This window comes from Sinohyriopsis cumingii, chromosome 9 (genome assembly GCF_028554795.1).
Source record: "Sinohyriopsis cumingii isolate HCF-2022 chromosome 9, ASM2855479v2, whole genome shotgun sequence".
Classification (NCBI taxonomy): domain Eukaryota; kingdom Metazoa; phylum Mollusca; class Bivalvia; order Unionida; family Unionidae; genus Sinohyriopsis; species Sinohyriopsis cumingii.
In genome coordinates, this window is record NC_142969.1 from 102,362,844 (window position 1) to 102,376,288 (window position 13,445).

Consider the following 13,445-nt stretch of genomic DNA (forward strand, 5'->3'; position numbering starts at 1 on the left):
AGCAGAGAAGGAGAACAAATTGTCAAATCGATGCTTGTGTATGTACCCGTGCCTGGGTGTAAATATGTAGGGGTTTTGGTATTATATAGACACAGATCGTGTCTAGAAATAAAGTCTTCAACTTTGTGACCTCTGTCACTTATATGATTTGATCCCCATAAAATGTTATGGGCATTAAAATCCCCGAGTAAAACAAAGGGTGCGGGAAGCTGTTGAACAAGATTGTCGAGTTCGTTTGGTACTAGGTTAGTGTTTGGTGGTAAATAAATAGAGCAAAATGTAATCACTTGATGTAGAGTGACGCTTACAGCAATGGCTTGTAAATTGGTGTTTAAATGAATGAAGCTATGAGGAGCTCTGTTGTTTACAATAACAGAAACTCCTCCTGATGCCCTATCAACATTTGGAGAGCAGGTGTTAAACAGGGAGTAGTTTTTAAATGTGATATTGTCCGTATCGTTCAAGAATGTTTCTTGAAGGCATAGTACCGCAGGATCATGTTCGTTTAAAAGCAGGAGAATATCATTGTAATTTGCTTTAAGTCCTCGACAATTCCATTGTATGATAGTGTTTTTCATTATAAATTGAAATTAAAGATTGTGGAGCTAGGTTAGACCTTTCGCAGAGGGAATTTGTTTTGTTATTTCTCTGGAGGAAGTACGGGGGTGAATTTTTTGTTTGTAGGTCTGGAGTTCCCTTGGGCGCATGGAGCAGATTCTTCTGCATCCATGCTCTCGATGTCTCCAAACCTGTTATAAAGTTTGATGGGGTCATCTGACCCCTTTTGTTGCCTGTTTCCGTGAGATTTTTTACTCTTTGGTGATTTAGGTTGTTGGGTATTATTAAATGTAGTCTGAGTAGATGCCGTGTTTCTCTGTGCTTGGTAATGGGGGGTGTTTGAATTTGGTGTTGAATCGGGTGCTTCTGTTTGTGTTTGAGCGTCCTTCGTTGTTTTAGGATTGCTCTTCACTACAGTGGAGAAGGATGGGCCAGGATGGGCTGTTTTTGCCTGTACAATTTTTCTGGCTTCTGGATAGGGAATATTATTTGTGTATTTTACCCTCTGAATTTCCTTCTCCTGTTTCCAGGTATCGCAATCCTTGGAATTTGCGTGGTGCTCTTTTCCGCACTTGACACAATGCGGAGTTGCTCTACAATCAGATTCCTGATGAGCATTGTCTCCGCATCGGCCACATATTTGGCTCTTGGAGCAGCGGTCTTCGTGATGGCCGTATTTTTGACACTTATAACATCGAAGGGGGTTGGGAATGTAAATCTCTACCTTTACATGCAAAAAGCCAACTTTTACCACTTTGGGTACAGTTGGCCTGTTGAAGGTGAGTACAATGGTGTTGGTGTCCTGCAGATTGTTATTACGTTTAATACGTATTCGTCGGACTGCAGTGACACCTTCACTTTTCATTCCTTCGATGATGTCAGCATCGGTGACTCCAGCCAAGTCACGGCAGCGAATCACGCCTTTGGACGTATTCAGTGTGGTGTGAGCGAATGAGGTTACTGGGATATCAAAGAACGTTTTCATTTTCCTGATATTGTCTAATTGACCTCGTCGCTCACACTCAATAAGAAGACAACCCGATTTCAACTTTTTAACACTTTTGGGTGTGCCAATCGATCCTGTGATAGTCTTTTCGATGACAAATGGAGATAGTGCGGCAAGCGGTTTCGTGGCATCTTTTGACTGTATGACCATGAAGCGTGGAAATGACTCCACACTACATGGTTCATCGTCAGACTCTGATAAGGGTTTCGATCTTTTATTTTGATTTTTTTTTGGAATTATCCATGATGGCTAGATTAAAAATTCAGCACCCGTGCTCCCCACCCACCAAGGAGCCCAACAAGGGGACACTTTTCAAGTGCCAGGGATACACAAATGCCATGCTCAGTTGATAAAATTACCTTTGATTGATCAGTGAAGTCGCCAGTTTCTAAGGTCGGTAAAATTACCCCCCGATTGACCCGTTAAGCCACCGCCTTCTAGGAAGCCTTCTAAGACTTGGAAAAGGGAAATATAAAGGAATAGAATATAGGGGCAACGGTGGTATCAAGAGAGATACAAGGAGAAAGAGAAAGAAGGTGAGAAAGTTAATAAAGACCTCCTAGGGCTCGGCGTGACCAGCCGATTTGTCGGAACCGGGCCCATCCCGACCACCCGTCTAAGAGAAGTAGAGGCCAAAGTAGAGTATTGCAGGGAAAGCCTCTGCTCAACTACCAGGATCCTTTCCTCCCCCGACACGGGACGCAACCCACGGCAAACAGGTTGCCTCTACTTAGTCGCCTTTTACGACACGTAGCGAGGCACGTCGGGCCAATTCTACAACCCCGGACCCGCAGGGGGAAGCGATATGACTGAAAAATTGTTAAAGCTACGTTAAAAATCCTAATCACACACACACACACACACACACACACACACACATTCCTTTCCAATTATTCGCGTGTACTGAATTCAACTTTTGCCTCAGATAAAGGTAGACTCTATGAAGCTTGCTTTCAATAATTAAAGTTCAAGACAGTGTTATCCATATTGTAAATCTAACTTTGAAATTGTAATGTAACATTGTTTGCTGGACTTGACCTTGTCCAAAATTGAGTTCATTTCTCCTTGACCTGATTGACTTGTTTCATTTTGTGTTTCATTTATGTAAACAACTAATAATAACCTCATTATTCTCTATGTGTATGAGCTTATTAACCGAATTATTATTTAGGTAAACATGTTAATATGGGTCAGGGTTTTGGAGATTCCAAATTGAATTTTATAGGCTATTGTGTTTTAAGTAAACAAGGTTCATTAGACCATTCTAGCTGATCATTTTCCATTAGGTAATGGTTGTGTTTAGAAAATGCTAATTTGTGACCTGAGGTCGAGCAGAGAACTATATTATCTTGTTAATGTGAGGATTGTATCATTCTCAAAAGATATGGTCTTTGAGAAACATATTTTTACAAAGATATATTGAGGATTCTTTAATTGCTTTTGAAGGATACAATAAGACGCAGAACATCAGTTTGGTGATGGAATTGCTTTTTTATATTTCAACCGAGTTAAGAAGTAACGTCTATGACATATAAAAAAGGTGGTACACATATTTATATCTATAATGACTTCCCTCACTAAATAAATACACACTTGTATTGTCAGTTAACCTTACACCTACCTCGCCTTCTACTTGGATGTACATTTTCGACACTGAAAATGAGCGTACCATTGCATGCGTAATTTGGAATGCATCATATTTATCCGCTTTAAGATGTTTGGAATAAAATATTATTTAATTGGAACGACTTGGTTATCTCCCATTGCATACCCCAACTTGTGATGAACCAACAATGGGAAATGAGGCGACATCTACTTTAACTGATCGCATTTGCAAAACACACCCGTAGTCCATACCCGAAACCGTTATACCCGAGAACGTTCTATGAGGACACTATCCTGTCTGCGTTTCGCGGAAATAAAATTGTCAGACCACGCTGAAATATTCATACAAATTGTATTCACAGATCATTCAATTAATTTGATAATAATGTGTTTCTTTATTAAATATACTCAGCATTCAAGATTCCATCATTCATATCACTCGATCGGGACCATGCGATTAATGCTTGGTCTGAGATGTCTTTTATCCTCACGTAATAAACATGCTCCACTTAAATCCAAACGGGTTTAGCTACACTAGGCCGAAATAGTCCACTTTCGATATAATAATAGCTATTAAATGGTCTGCCTTCTTTCATTAAATCAAGGATTAGTAGTATTAAACAACTTGGCGCAAAAGTATGATCTTTTTCATCAAGCAATGAAACAAACGTTTAAATGGAATCATTTTAAAGGCATTAGGATTTTGAATACTGTTGCAAGAAAGTACATTTTATTGGTTCTATCGTTAATTAATATGTATATTGTGCACAGTTCCCTCAATGAAGTCTTAATCAAGCCTGTGCGTATTGGGCTCACTGAAAAGTTTGCAATTTGATGGAAACTGAATAACCACATCTTCTGATCCAACGAATGAATGTGCGCATGTTTAATATACATAGATTTATCGATTTCAGTATATTGCATTCGGTCTAACGGCAAGGTTTGTAAACATAAACTTACTTAATGACTCATTTTCTTTAGACATCGATGAATGCAGTGTCCCAGATATTTGCCACGTCAATGCCGAGTGTCGTAACACAGCTGGCAGCTATAACTGTACCTGTAAAAATGGACTTGTTGGAAATGGAACTACCTGTACAGGTAAATATTTGGACCAGTATTTTAACTGCCACAGTTGAGTGATATTTGCCCAGACTATAATTGACTGAATGTTCTTAAATTGCTGTAGTTTTGTGTCGAACATGTTAAACGCTGCTATCGCCAAATACACTGAGTAATGTAATCAGTAAGCAGATGTGAATTAAATGGCAGCATACTAAAATTAGTAAAGCTGAGAATTACATTGGAATTAGTTTACACCTCCGGTCAAGTTCATTTTCTGACGATCGTAATTATATAGTTTAAATTAATGTTTCCTTGGTGAGTGGGTGTGAGTGTACAAGGGGAACTCTACAAATACTGTTATACAATTATTTGAGTCATTCCAAACTTGTAGAAGACGTATAATGGATGGAACATACATACAACATCACCTTCAAGATTTGTTTTATCTAGCTCGGAAATGTTGATCTGAATAGAGAAATACTACAAGTTTTTGTAACAGAGATGTTAGTAACAGACATTCAAATAAAGTACAACTCATACAGAGTTCAAATTATACAATTAATGATAGCAATGATATATTGACTGACAGGTGGTACGCCTGAGTTAATCAAGCTAAATCACATATCATGAACGGAAACGAGTCATAAAGCTTTCATTCTGAGTTTATATATGGTTGCCATGGTCTTGACTCACTCATGCACATTAATGCAGGTTAACAATGTATGTGCATGCATTGTATCCTATTCGAATGCACCGACTGTTTTACATCCACACGAAATCTAAAAAAATGATATTCTCCCTCTGTAAAACCATTCTTTACATTCTGCCTTTCAACTTCTGCCCCTGTAAGAAATATATTAAAATGTTGCCGCGGATACATGTACACTCTATTAATCTATCTCTTGATAGCTAAAGATCAAGATAATGTTTTCCATATGATAAGTCTAAATAGTATGGTAGTCATCTTTGTCTTAAATACTGTAATTCCGATATATTAGTTGGTGATACAGGTAGCTCTACATCGGATATGAAGTATCATCTTAAGCTCGATAATAAATCATTTCAGGGGCGGTGCACGCAAAATATGATGCAAATATATCTATCAAAAACGTGTCTGAAGTCGGAAGTTCCCGCTTTCATACTTATACTCAATGACTTTGAACTTGCCTCTGAATTCTTGCTAAAATATTATATATCTTCATTGATAACACTTCATTGGGAAACAAAAGTTAATCAACTCATTTTTTTTAATGAGTAAACAGACTATATTTATGCAAATTATATAAAATTATACACATGCAAATATTCTTAACCTATATTATAATAACTATATTTACCAAATCTGAGATTATGATAGCAACAGTATAGTACCGGTTAACTGAACATATTACTAAATTTCAAATACAAGATGCTCGAATAATGAGTAAAACTGACATTTGCACACAATCGTCTGAAGTTTTTTTTTAATGTTAAATTGGTTGTGATTTTTGTGAATGTGCTAAGTTGTACAAAGGCTGCGTGAAGTATAAAACAATCAATGGCCTTGGTTCTGATTATTTAAAAGTATCCTACCATATCTCTCTATCGGTAATGCTAAACATGATTAAATAATCCTTATTATTATTATTATGATTATTATTATTGAAACTTTTGACACGCAACTATGCCATTGATGGGCAATGTTTAATGATCATGTTGTACAGTGTATTGTGTTTGTAACACGTAATTATTCCATACTAGTTTGACATTCTGCTTTTCAGAGGGATAGTATCCGTTTGATCGTTGAAACAAATTACTCTTTACAATATTTTATTGTTGATAATGATAGTACGTTTGCATTTGTTTCTAATGTAACTGTTGTAAAGTTGTGTTTATTCGTGTTGTCTTTGTCTACAGTGGTAACTTCATTCATTTATATATTATATCACCCATTCATTCATTTAATCATCCAGTACGCGTACTATAAACATTTTTATATAGTTCATGCAATCCAAAAACCTGCCAAACAGGTATTATTCGCTCCCAAATAGCACGTGCAAACTTTACCTCCATCACAATTGGTCGTTTCCTGTCAAGAAGAAAAGACTGTTCGTTAGTTCCCGCTCATTAGTTATGAATATGATATATTTTTGTATTCTTACAGGTGTTAATCGTGTTACCATTAATTAATTAAACGACGATAACATATTCCTGATACGTATATGCATGTATTATCGTATTTTATTAAGCTTTGTAACTCGGACAATATGAATATGGATAATTAAAGCAGAACCTTTATGTTACATAAGCCGAATAACATGTACATTTACTTCAGTTATTTTTACACTTAATATTTCATTGACCGTTCATATATGCCTTAAATTGTATTAAAACATAGTCTTGTAAGGCGGTTGGCCTTTATCTGTCAAGAAAAAAGTTTCTTCATCTTTATCTTCTCAATGTGCTATTAAAATGACAAAGTTTTTTATTTCTAGACTATGGTCAGACAAAGGTGTGACTTGATTTCCATCTCCTTTGAACCTTTTGTACACATTGAGGATTTAAAAACACTGCTATATATTTAAAACCTTGTAAGATAATGTACAGTTAGGCTTAAGCGAAATCTAAATTGCATGGCGGCATGTTGAAATTATTTAAAGTAAGAATCAGATGCTATATTAATCTTCCTTCTGTCTCCAACATGCAACTGTGTGGCATATTGTAGGGAGATGGGGGTGAAGCGGAACCCACAGAGGATTGTTTTAAAATTATTATTCTTAGTCAAATCCAAGCTGTAGAACTGATTGATTGATTTTTATTTTTAACGGCGCATCAGCACTGTAAGGCTATTTAGCGCCAAACAAAATGTTATATGTATAATCTTTTAAAAATTATGATAAGTCTCATATCGACCAGCGATATTAAAACACAAATAGTTGAAATTAAAACGGTAAGATGGTAAAGGTGAAAAATAAAGCTTCCCGATCAACGGGGGATGTAAATGCTGTATGTTAATGAAAACTGATGAAAAGGTATTAAAAAGGGACGGTATATATATTGCATAAAACTGCACAAGGTGACATCATAAATGTTAAAGTTTAGAGTAAATATTTACTGCTTTCAGGAACTCTATAATACGAGTGATATTTATAGTATCAGAAAGTTCTTTCATGTCATGCACAATGTAATAACGATCGCGCGTAGGTTGCAGATCAAAACACTCTATCATAAAGTGCTTGACAGTTTATGGTTCATTGCAAGAAATGCACTCTGGTGGGTCTTCACCTTTTAGTAAATTGGAGTGGGTGATGTAAGTATGACCAATTCGGACTCTTGCAATGACTACCTCCTCCCTACGCATGGTTCTGTAGGAAGGAGTCCATTCTCCTAGAGTTGGCTTGATTGCATGAAGTTTATTATTCACGGCATGATTCCATGATGCCTGCCACTTCTGACGAAAGAACTTTCTGATACAAGGTTTAAAATCAGTATACGGTATTTTAAAATCAGATGGTTCTTGAGTAAGGGCCATTTTAGCAGCGCGATCTGCGTTTTCGTTACCTTTAATACCAATATGGCTAGGTAACCAACAGTATATTATATTGTGGGAGACACTCAGCTCGGTATTTTTGAAGAGTATGTTTTTTAATAATGGGTTCTCCAGTTTTCTATTGTGTAGTGACTGGAGTACAGAGAGCGAGGCGGCGAAGATGATACTGTTTAAAATATATTTCTTTTCTATATGTTGCAGAACAAGGTCTATTGCTCTCATTTCGGCTGTAAAAACTGATGTTCCATTTGGTAAGCGAACTTGCGTTGTGTGATCTCCACAAACAAAGGCTGCAGCAGCCTTTTCCTCATCCTTTGATCCGTCGGTATAAATTCTTGTGTAGTTTTCATATTCGGTGAGAAGTTCTTGATAAGAGTTGTGGAGGACGGAAGGGTTTGTCTCCGATTTTTTCCATCGTGTAGCGTAAAAAGTACTTTTGGTTGTTTAAGTAGCCAGGGTGGTGTTTCGGAGATGAACGTTTTCTGAATTGTAGAAAGATCAATTTTTGAACTGTCAAAGTTGGATGATATTCTAATGCCAAAGGAAGGTATGGCGTTTGGTTTGTTTTCGTATAAGGTTTTGTATTTGGGTTGAAAAACAGCCGAAAAAGCAGGATTCTGAGGGTTTGATTTTAATTTGAGAGCATACTGTGCGGAAAACATTTCTCTACGATGCGATAACGGTGGTTCAGCTAGTAGGCTTTCACAAGGGGATGTTTTAAATGCTCACAGAGCCAGTCTTATTCCCTATGATGAATTGGGTCAAGCATTTTCAAATATGATTTTCTGGCTGAACTATACACAACGCAACCATAGTCCAGTTTGGACCGTATAAACGTTCTATATAAACTGAGTATGACTTTTCTATCAGCACCCCAGTCAGTGTGCGCTACTACTTTAAGTAGGTCAAGTGCTTTTAAGCATTTAGCTTTCAAGTTCTTTAGGTGTGGAATAAAGGTCAGTTTTCTGTCAAAGATTATACCTAAAAATTTGGTTTCCTCAAGAACTGGAATAGGTGTTCCATCCAGTGTGAGGTTCGGTTCATCGTGATGTTTTCGTAACTGACAGAAATGCATGCATACCGTTTTTGATTTCGAGAATTTGAAACCGTTTGCATTGGCCCAATTTTGAATTTTGTTTATATTTTGCTGCAGTTGTCTTTCAATTGTATGCATGTGCTTTGACCGATAACATATTAGAAAATCATCAACGTATAACGAGCAATCCACACCAGGAGTCAAACACTTGGTGATGCTATTAATTTTAATGTTAAAGAGCGTCACAGATAAAATACTGCCCTGGGGCACACCCATCTCTTGCTCGTGCAGATCTGAGAGGGTAGAGCCGACTCTTACTTTGAATTCTCTGTCGGAGAGAAAGTTGGATATGAAAGAGGGCAGACGGCCTTTTATACCTAGATCGTTCAGGTCATTTAGTATCCCGTACTTCCATGTAGTGTCATAGGCCTTTTCTAAATCAAAGAAAACCTCTACTAAATGTATTTTCTTAATAAATGCATCGCGAATAAATGTTTCCAGTCTAACCAGATGATCATTGGTGCTACGGCCATATCGAAAGCCACTTTGGAAAGGAGATATTAAATTGTTAGTTTCCAAGTACCAGACAAGCCGAGAATTGATCATTCGTTCCATTGTTTTGCACACACAGCTTGTGAGTGCAATTGGTCGATAGCTGTTGGGGTCTTCGCTATCTTTACCGGGTTTGGGGACTGGTATTACAGTTGCTTCTTTCCAGATTTTTGGTACATTACCAGTAATCCATAAATCATTGAAGAGTTTCAAAAGAGATGTTAATGATGATTCTGGCAGGTGTTTCAAAAACTGGTAATGTATTTCGTCAGGCCCAGCGGATGTATCACGGGCCTTATCTAAAGCCTCCCTTAGCTCCGATAGTGAGAACAATTGATTATAACCAAGCTGTAGAAGAAACATATTGAATGTAGCATATATTGTAAAACCAACATCTTCCTGACTTTGTGATTCAGATCTGGGAATGCTCGCTTGCCTTTAGCAGTCTGAAAATGCAAGTCAAATATTTATTATACGAGACTGCAATTGTTCATGCAGATGCAAAATAGTTTCGTGAAGTGTTGCAAATGACTTTATTTTCAGTTCCAAGTGAAACACCGTTACGTTTAAAAAATTGCAGAATTAGATCATATTGAAATTCCAAGTTAATATTTTAGTTCAAGTAATAGCTTTGTTTACATGTTAGTGGAATCTGCCATTGAAATGATTACTTTTTGATAACATTCCATTGTGTCGTGGACCAAGTAGTACTGTCTATATATATATAGCTGACTCGGTAAGCAAATAAATCATTCCTATCTTAAAATCCGTCTCTGGAAGCCATATCTTGACAGAGGTAACAGTTGTGTTCAGTTATAATTCAAGAGTGAAATATTTATTTAAATCAATCATTGGAATGGATTGAAATTTAGATTTATACTTTATTTCGGAATTAATTAGAACTCTTTCAACGAAATTCTGGACTGTATCATGGTTTTACTTCAGGACAATCAGGACTATGGTATATCAGAACATTCAAGATTATGATACATCGGAACCTAACGTGTATCGAAAGTCATTCAGAACATTGTACACTTATGAACTTGTGATAGGATATTTATAATTATTCGGAATGTAGTTAACAACATCGTGTCTCTTAAATTTTCACTTAGTAACTCATAGAAATAAATTAATTGTTTAATGTTTTAAACTTGTTGTTTCTTTCTTTTACATGGTTTAAGTCCTCAAGTCGTAATACTCGTCGTGTGTGTGTGTGAAAAATTATGACAAACAATAAAGTGTGACATAAATTTGATCTTTGCAGATACCTGCCGCTTCATCTAAACAATTAAGATTTCCTATTGTACTATATAGCATTCATATCTAAATATAAGGTTCGGTTATAACATAACTTATTTAATGTCTCGTTTACTTCAGACATCGACGAATGTAATGACATAAAACGTTGTGATGTTAATGGTGATTGTCATAACATATTTGGCAGCTTTTATTGTGTATGCAAGGATGGATTTACGGGAAGTGGAACTACATGTGCAGGTAAATAATGTGTCGAGCACGTAAAACTGTCATTGCTTAGCGAAATTTTACCAGCTTACACAAATTACTATACTGCTTCTTATAATGCCATTTGGTGGTAATAATATAGACACATATCCTCATTAAATCACTTAATGAACATCCAGTCTTCGCAATGCACGTGAAATGTCAAACTCAATCAAAATTACAGGTTATATTCTATATCCAATGTATTCTTCTACTTGTATAATGATGACACTTTTTGCGTCTTTGCCAGTGTGGGGTATGTGTATGTATGTATGTATGTATGTATGTATGTATGTATGTGTGTATGTTGGTAGGAATATGTATGTACATCTAGTTTTGTACAATTGTATAATTGCATGTATGAGTGTACATGGAAGTGTGGGTTTGTATGCGTAAGTATATCTCTTTAGTATTTATTTCATACATGTACATGCGATAGATTTATTTCACAAAAGTGTCACCAATAATTTCTTTAGCAAAAGTGTCACCAATAATTTCTTTAGCAAACGTAACTGTGTATGTAAATACTTGCTAATGGCCAATCGGCTAAAGGTACATAACAAGATCATGCCGTGCAGGGTTAAGGTCTTCCTATTAGGTTTGGGCATCGTAAACTGATTTAGTGTATTTTTCTTAAGACATCGACGAATGCTATGACTTACAAGGATGTGACATCTATGCCGAGTGTCATAACACAGCCGGAAGCTATAACTGTACCTGTATGGATGGATTTACTGGAAACGGAATTACATGTGAAGGTAAACAATCGGTCGACTGCTTTAAACAGCAATTGATGCGCAATATTTAAACGCGGCATAGACTACCGAATGATTATTATAGTAAAGTGTATTTTTCTGTTCAGTACTAAAACACTAGTATGTACTGAACCGAACAGTACATAATCTTTATTAATGAAAGTAAATCTCAGGCCACATATAAGTGTCATATCTGCATATCACAAATGGAAACATTTTATAAGGTGGCGTTTCTAATCTACACAGACAACCATCACTAGTCAGCATTTCCAATCACAACAAGAATATTAAACACGCGGAGGTAACATGACAACATATAAGTAAATAAGTAAGACATTGCTAGAGCAGACGACAGTATATATCCTGGAATGTACAAAGGTTGTAAAAGGGAAATTTGTTTACGTCATTAAGGAGTATAAAATATTTCCAATTTCGCAAATAGCTCAAAGTGTATGGATCTAACACCTTGCATAACTTAATCAAATGGCAGATTTGAGCAAGATCTTGCATAACTTAATCAAATGGCTGATTGAACAAGATCTAAATTAAAGGCAAGAATTTGAAGCTATTTCAGCTTAAAATGTTTGTTTTTTTTTAATTAAAGAACTTAAATTGAAAAATCGCATTTATCTTCCGATGACATTCGAACGTAATGTCCGGTTTCAATTTTATTTTATTTTTCTGGGGAAAGGGAGAATCCACAAAATATTCTTGAAATTATTATTGCTACTTATGGGCATAATATATGGGAAATGTTATGTATGGAACATGGATAATACAACAGCAACTTGATGACATTGCGATCCAGATCTAGAAACGATCATTTAACTTGTATCAATATTCACTAGGATCAATGTGAAAACAATTGTGACATGTGAGAGACGAGGCAGGAAATTCTCGTTTTTAAATCTTTATGTCATTGAATTATTTCCGTGCATTAATGAAACACTTCATTTGCAGCACATGTGTTACATTGACAAAAACAATGACAATCTTGTCCAAAATATTTCCAGCAGTATTTTAGTCTCTTAGCTTTGCTTGTCATAAGATTCAGTAAACGTCATCACTAGTATTTAAACCGTAAAAGACAACCAGTTGTAATTAAAACGAATATAACATGTAGCGGCTTATTTCATTTCTATGATCAAATTCGCTGTCAATATTCTGAATAAACTCTTCAATGAACTAGCTTGAAGTGCAAACCATAGAGTCGTACGACAAAAAAAGAAATGTATGTCGTTATCGTTTCTGAATACAACACGTACATTCGTCTTTTACATATATTTTGAATGGATAAAATAAGATATCTAAGTCCTCCGACTCCTCTTCCGTATAGGATGTTCAGATTAGACATGAAGTGAGAATATGGCAAGAAAAAGGTGTACTTTATTATGACGGAAACGGAGGCACTGGACAGATTTTGATACGTCATGTGCATCCAGTGCAGATTCCTACGTCGTTCAATATTACCACACGTACAAAGATCATTTTTCAGCTGATATGAATGTTTATTTTAATGTTGCTTCGCTTAACATGTGAATATTATCACGTATATAAAGATCATTTTTGTCTGACAAATCTTAAAGAAAATATTTAAAAAATGTGATGGTTTGGTTTAAACTTAATTCTTTAAAAAAATTAAAGCATATTCGTTTCCGAATATTTAACGTACTTCACAATTTGGCTGATGCTGTTAAAGACGCACTCCTTTTTTGAGGAAATGAAATTATTCATCTTTTACAGCTACATCAAACAGGCTCTATGATTTAGGTCGATACAGAAACTCAATACTATATCCTAATTTGATTTGATACAAACGGCTAAATCAATATGAAA

The 13,445-nt window shown here is 35.9% G+C and overlaps 1 protein-coding gene across 1 annotated transcript in view; it reads left to right on the top strand.

Annotated features, from left to right (window-relative positions):
- The window catches only part of LOC149792355 (von Willebrand factor D and EGF domain-containing protein-like), a 105,441-nt gene that overhangs the window by 61,778 nt on the left and 30,218 nt on the right, over nucleotides 1-13,445 (top strand). Inside the window, exons 7-9 of the mRNA XM_089969563.1 lie at nucleotides 4,151-4,270; nucleotides 10,729-10,848; nucleotides 11,493-11,612. Coding sequence (XP_089825689.1) covers nucleotides 4,151-4,270; nucleotides 10,729-10,848; nucleotides 11,493-11,612 — 360 coding nt within the window. The remainder of the gene's footprint in view (nucleotides 1-4,150; nucleotides 4,271-10,728; nucleotides 10,849-11,492; nucleotides 11,613-13,445) is intronic.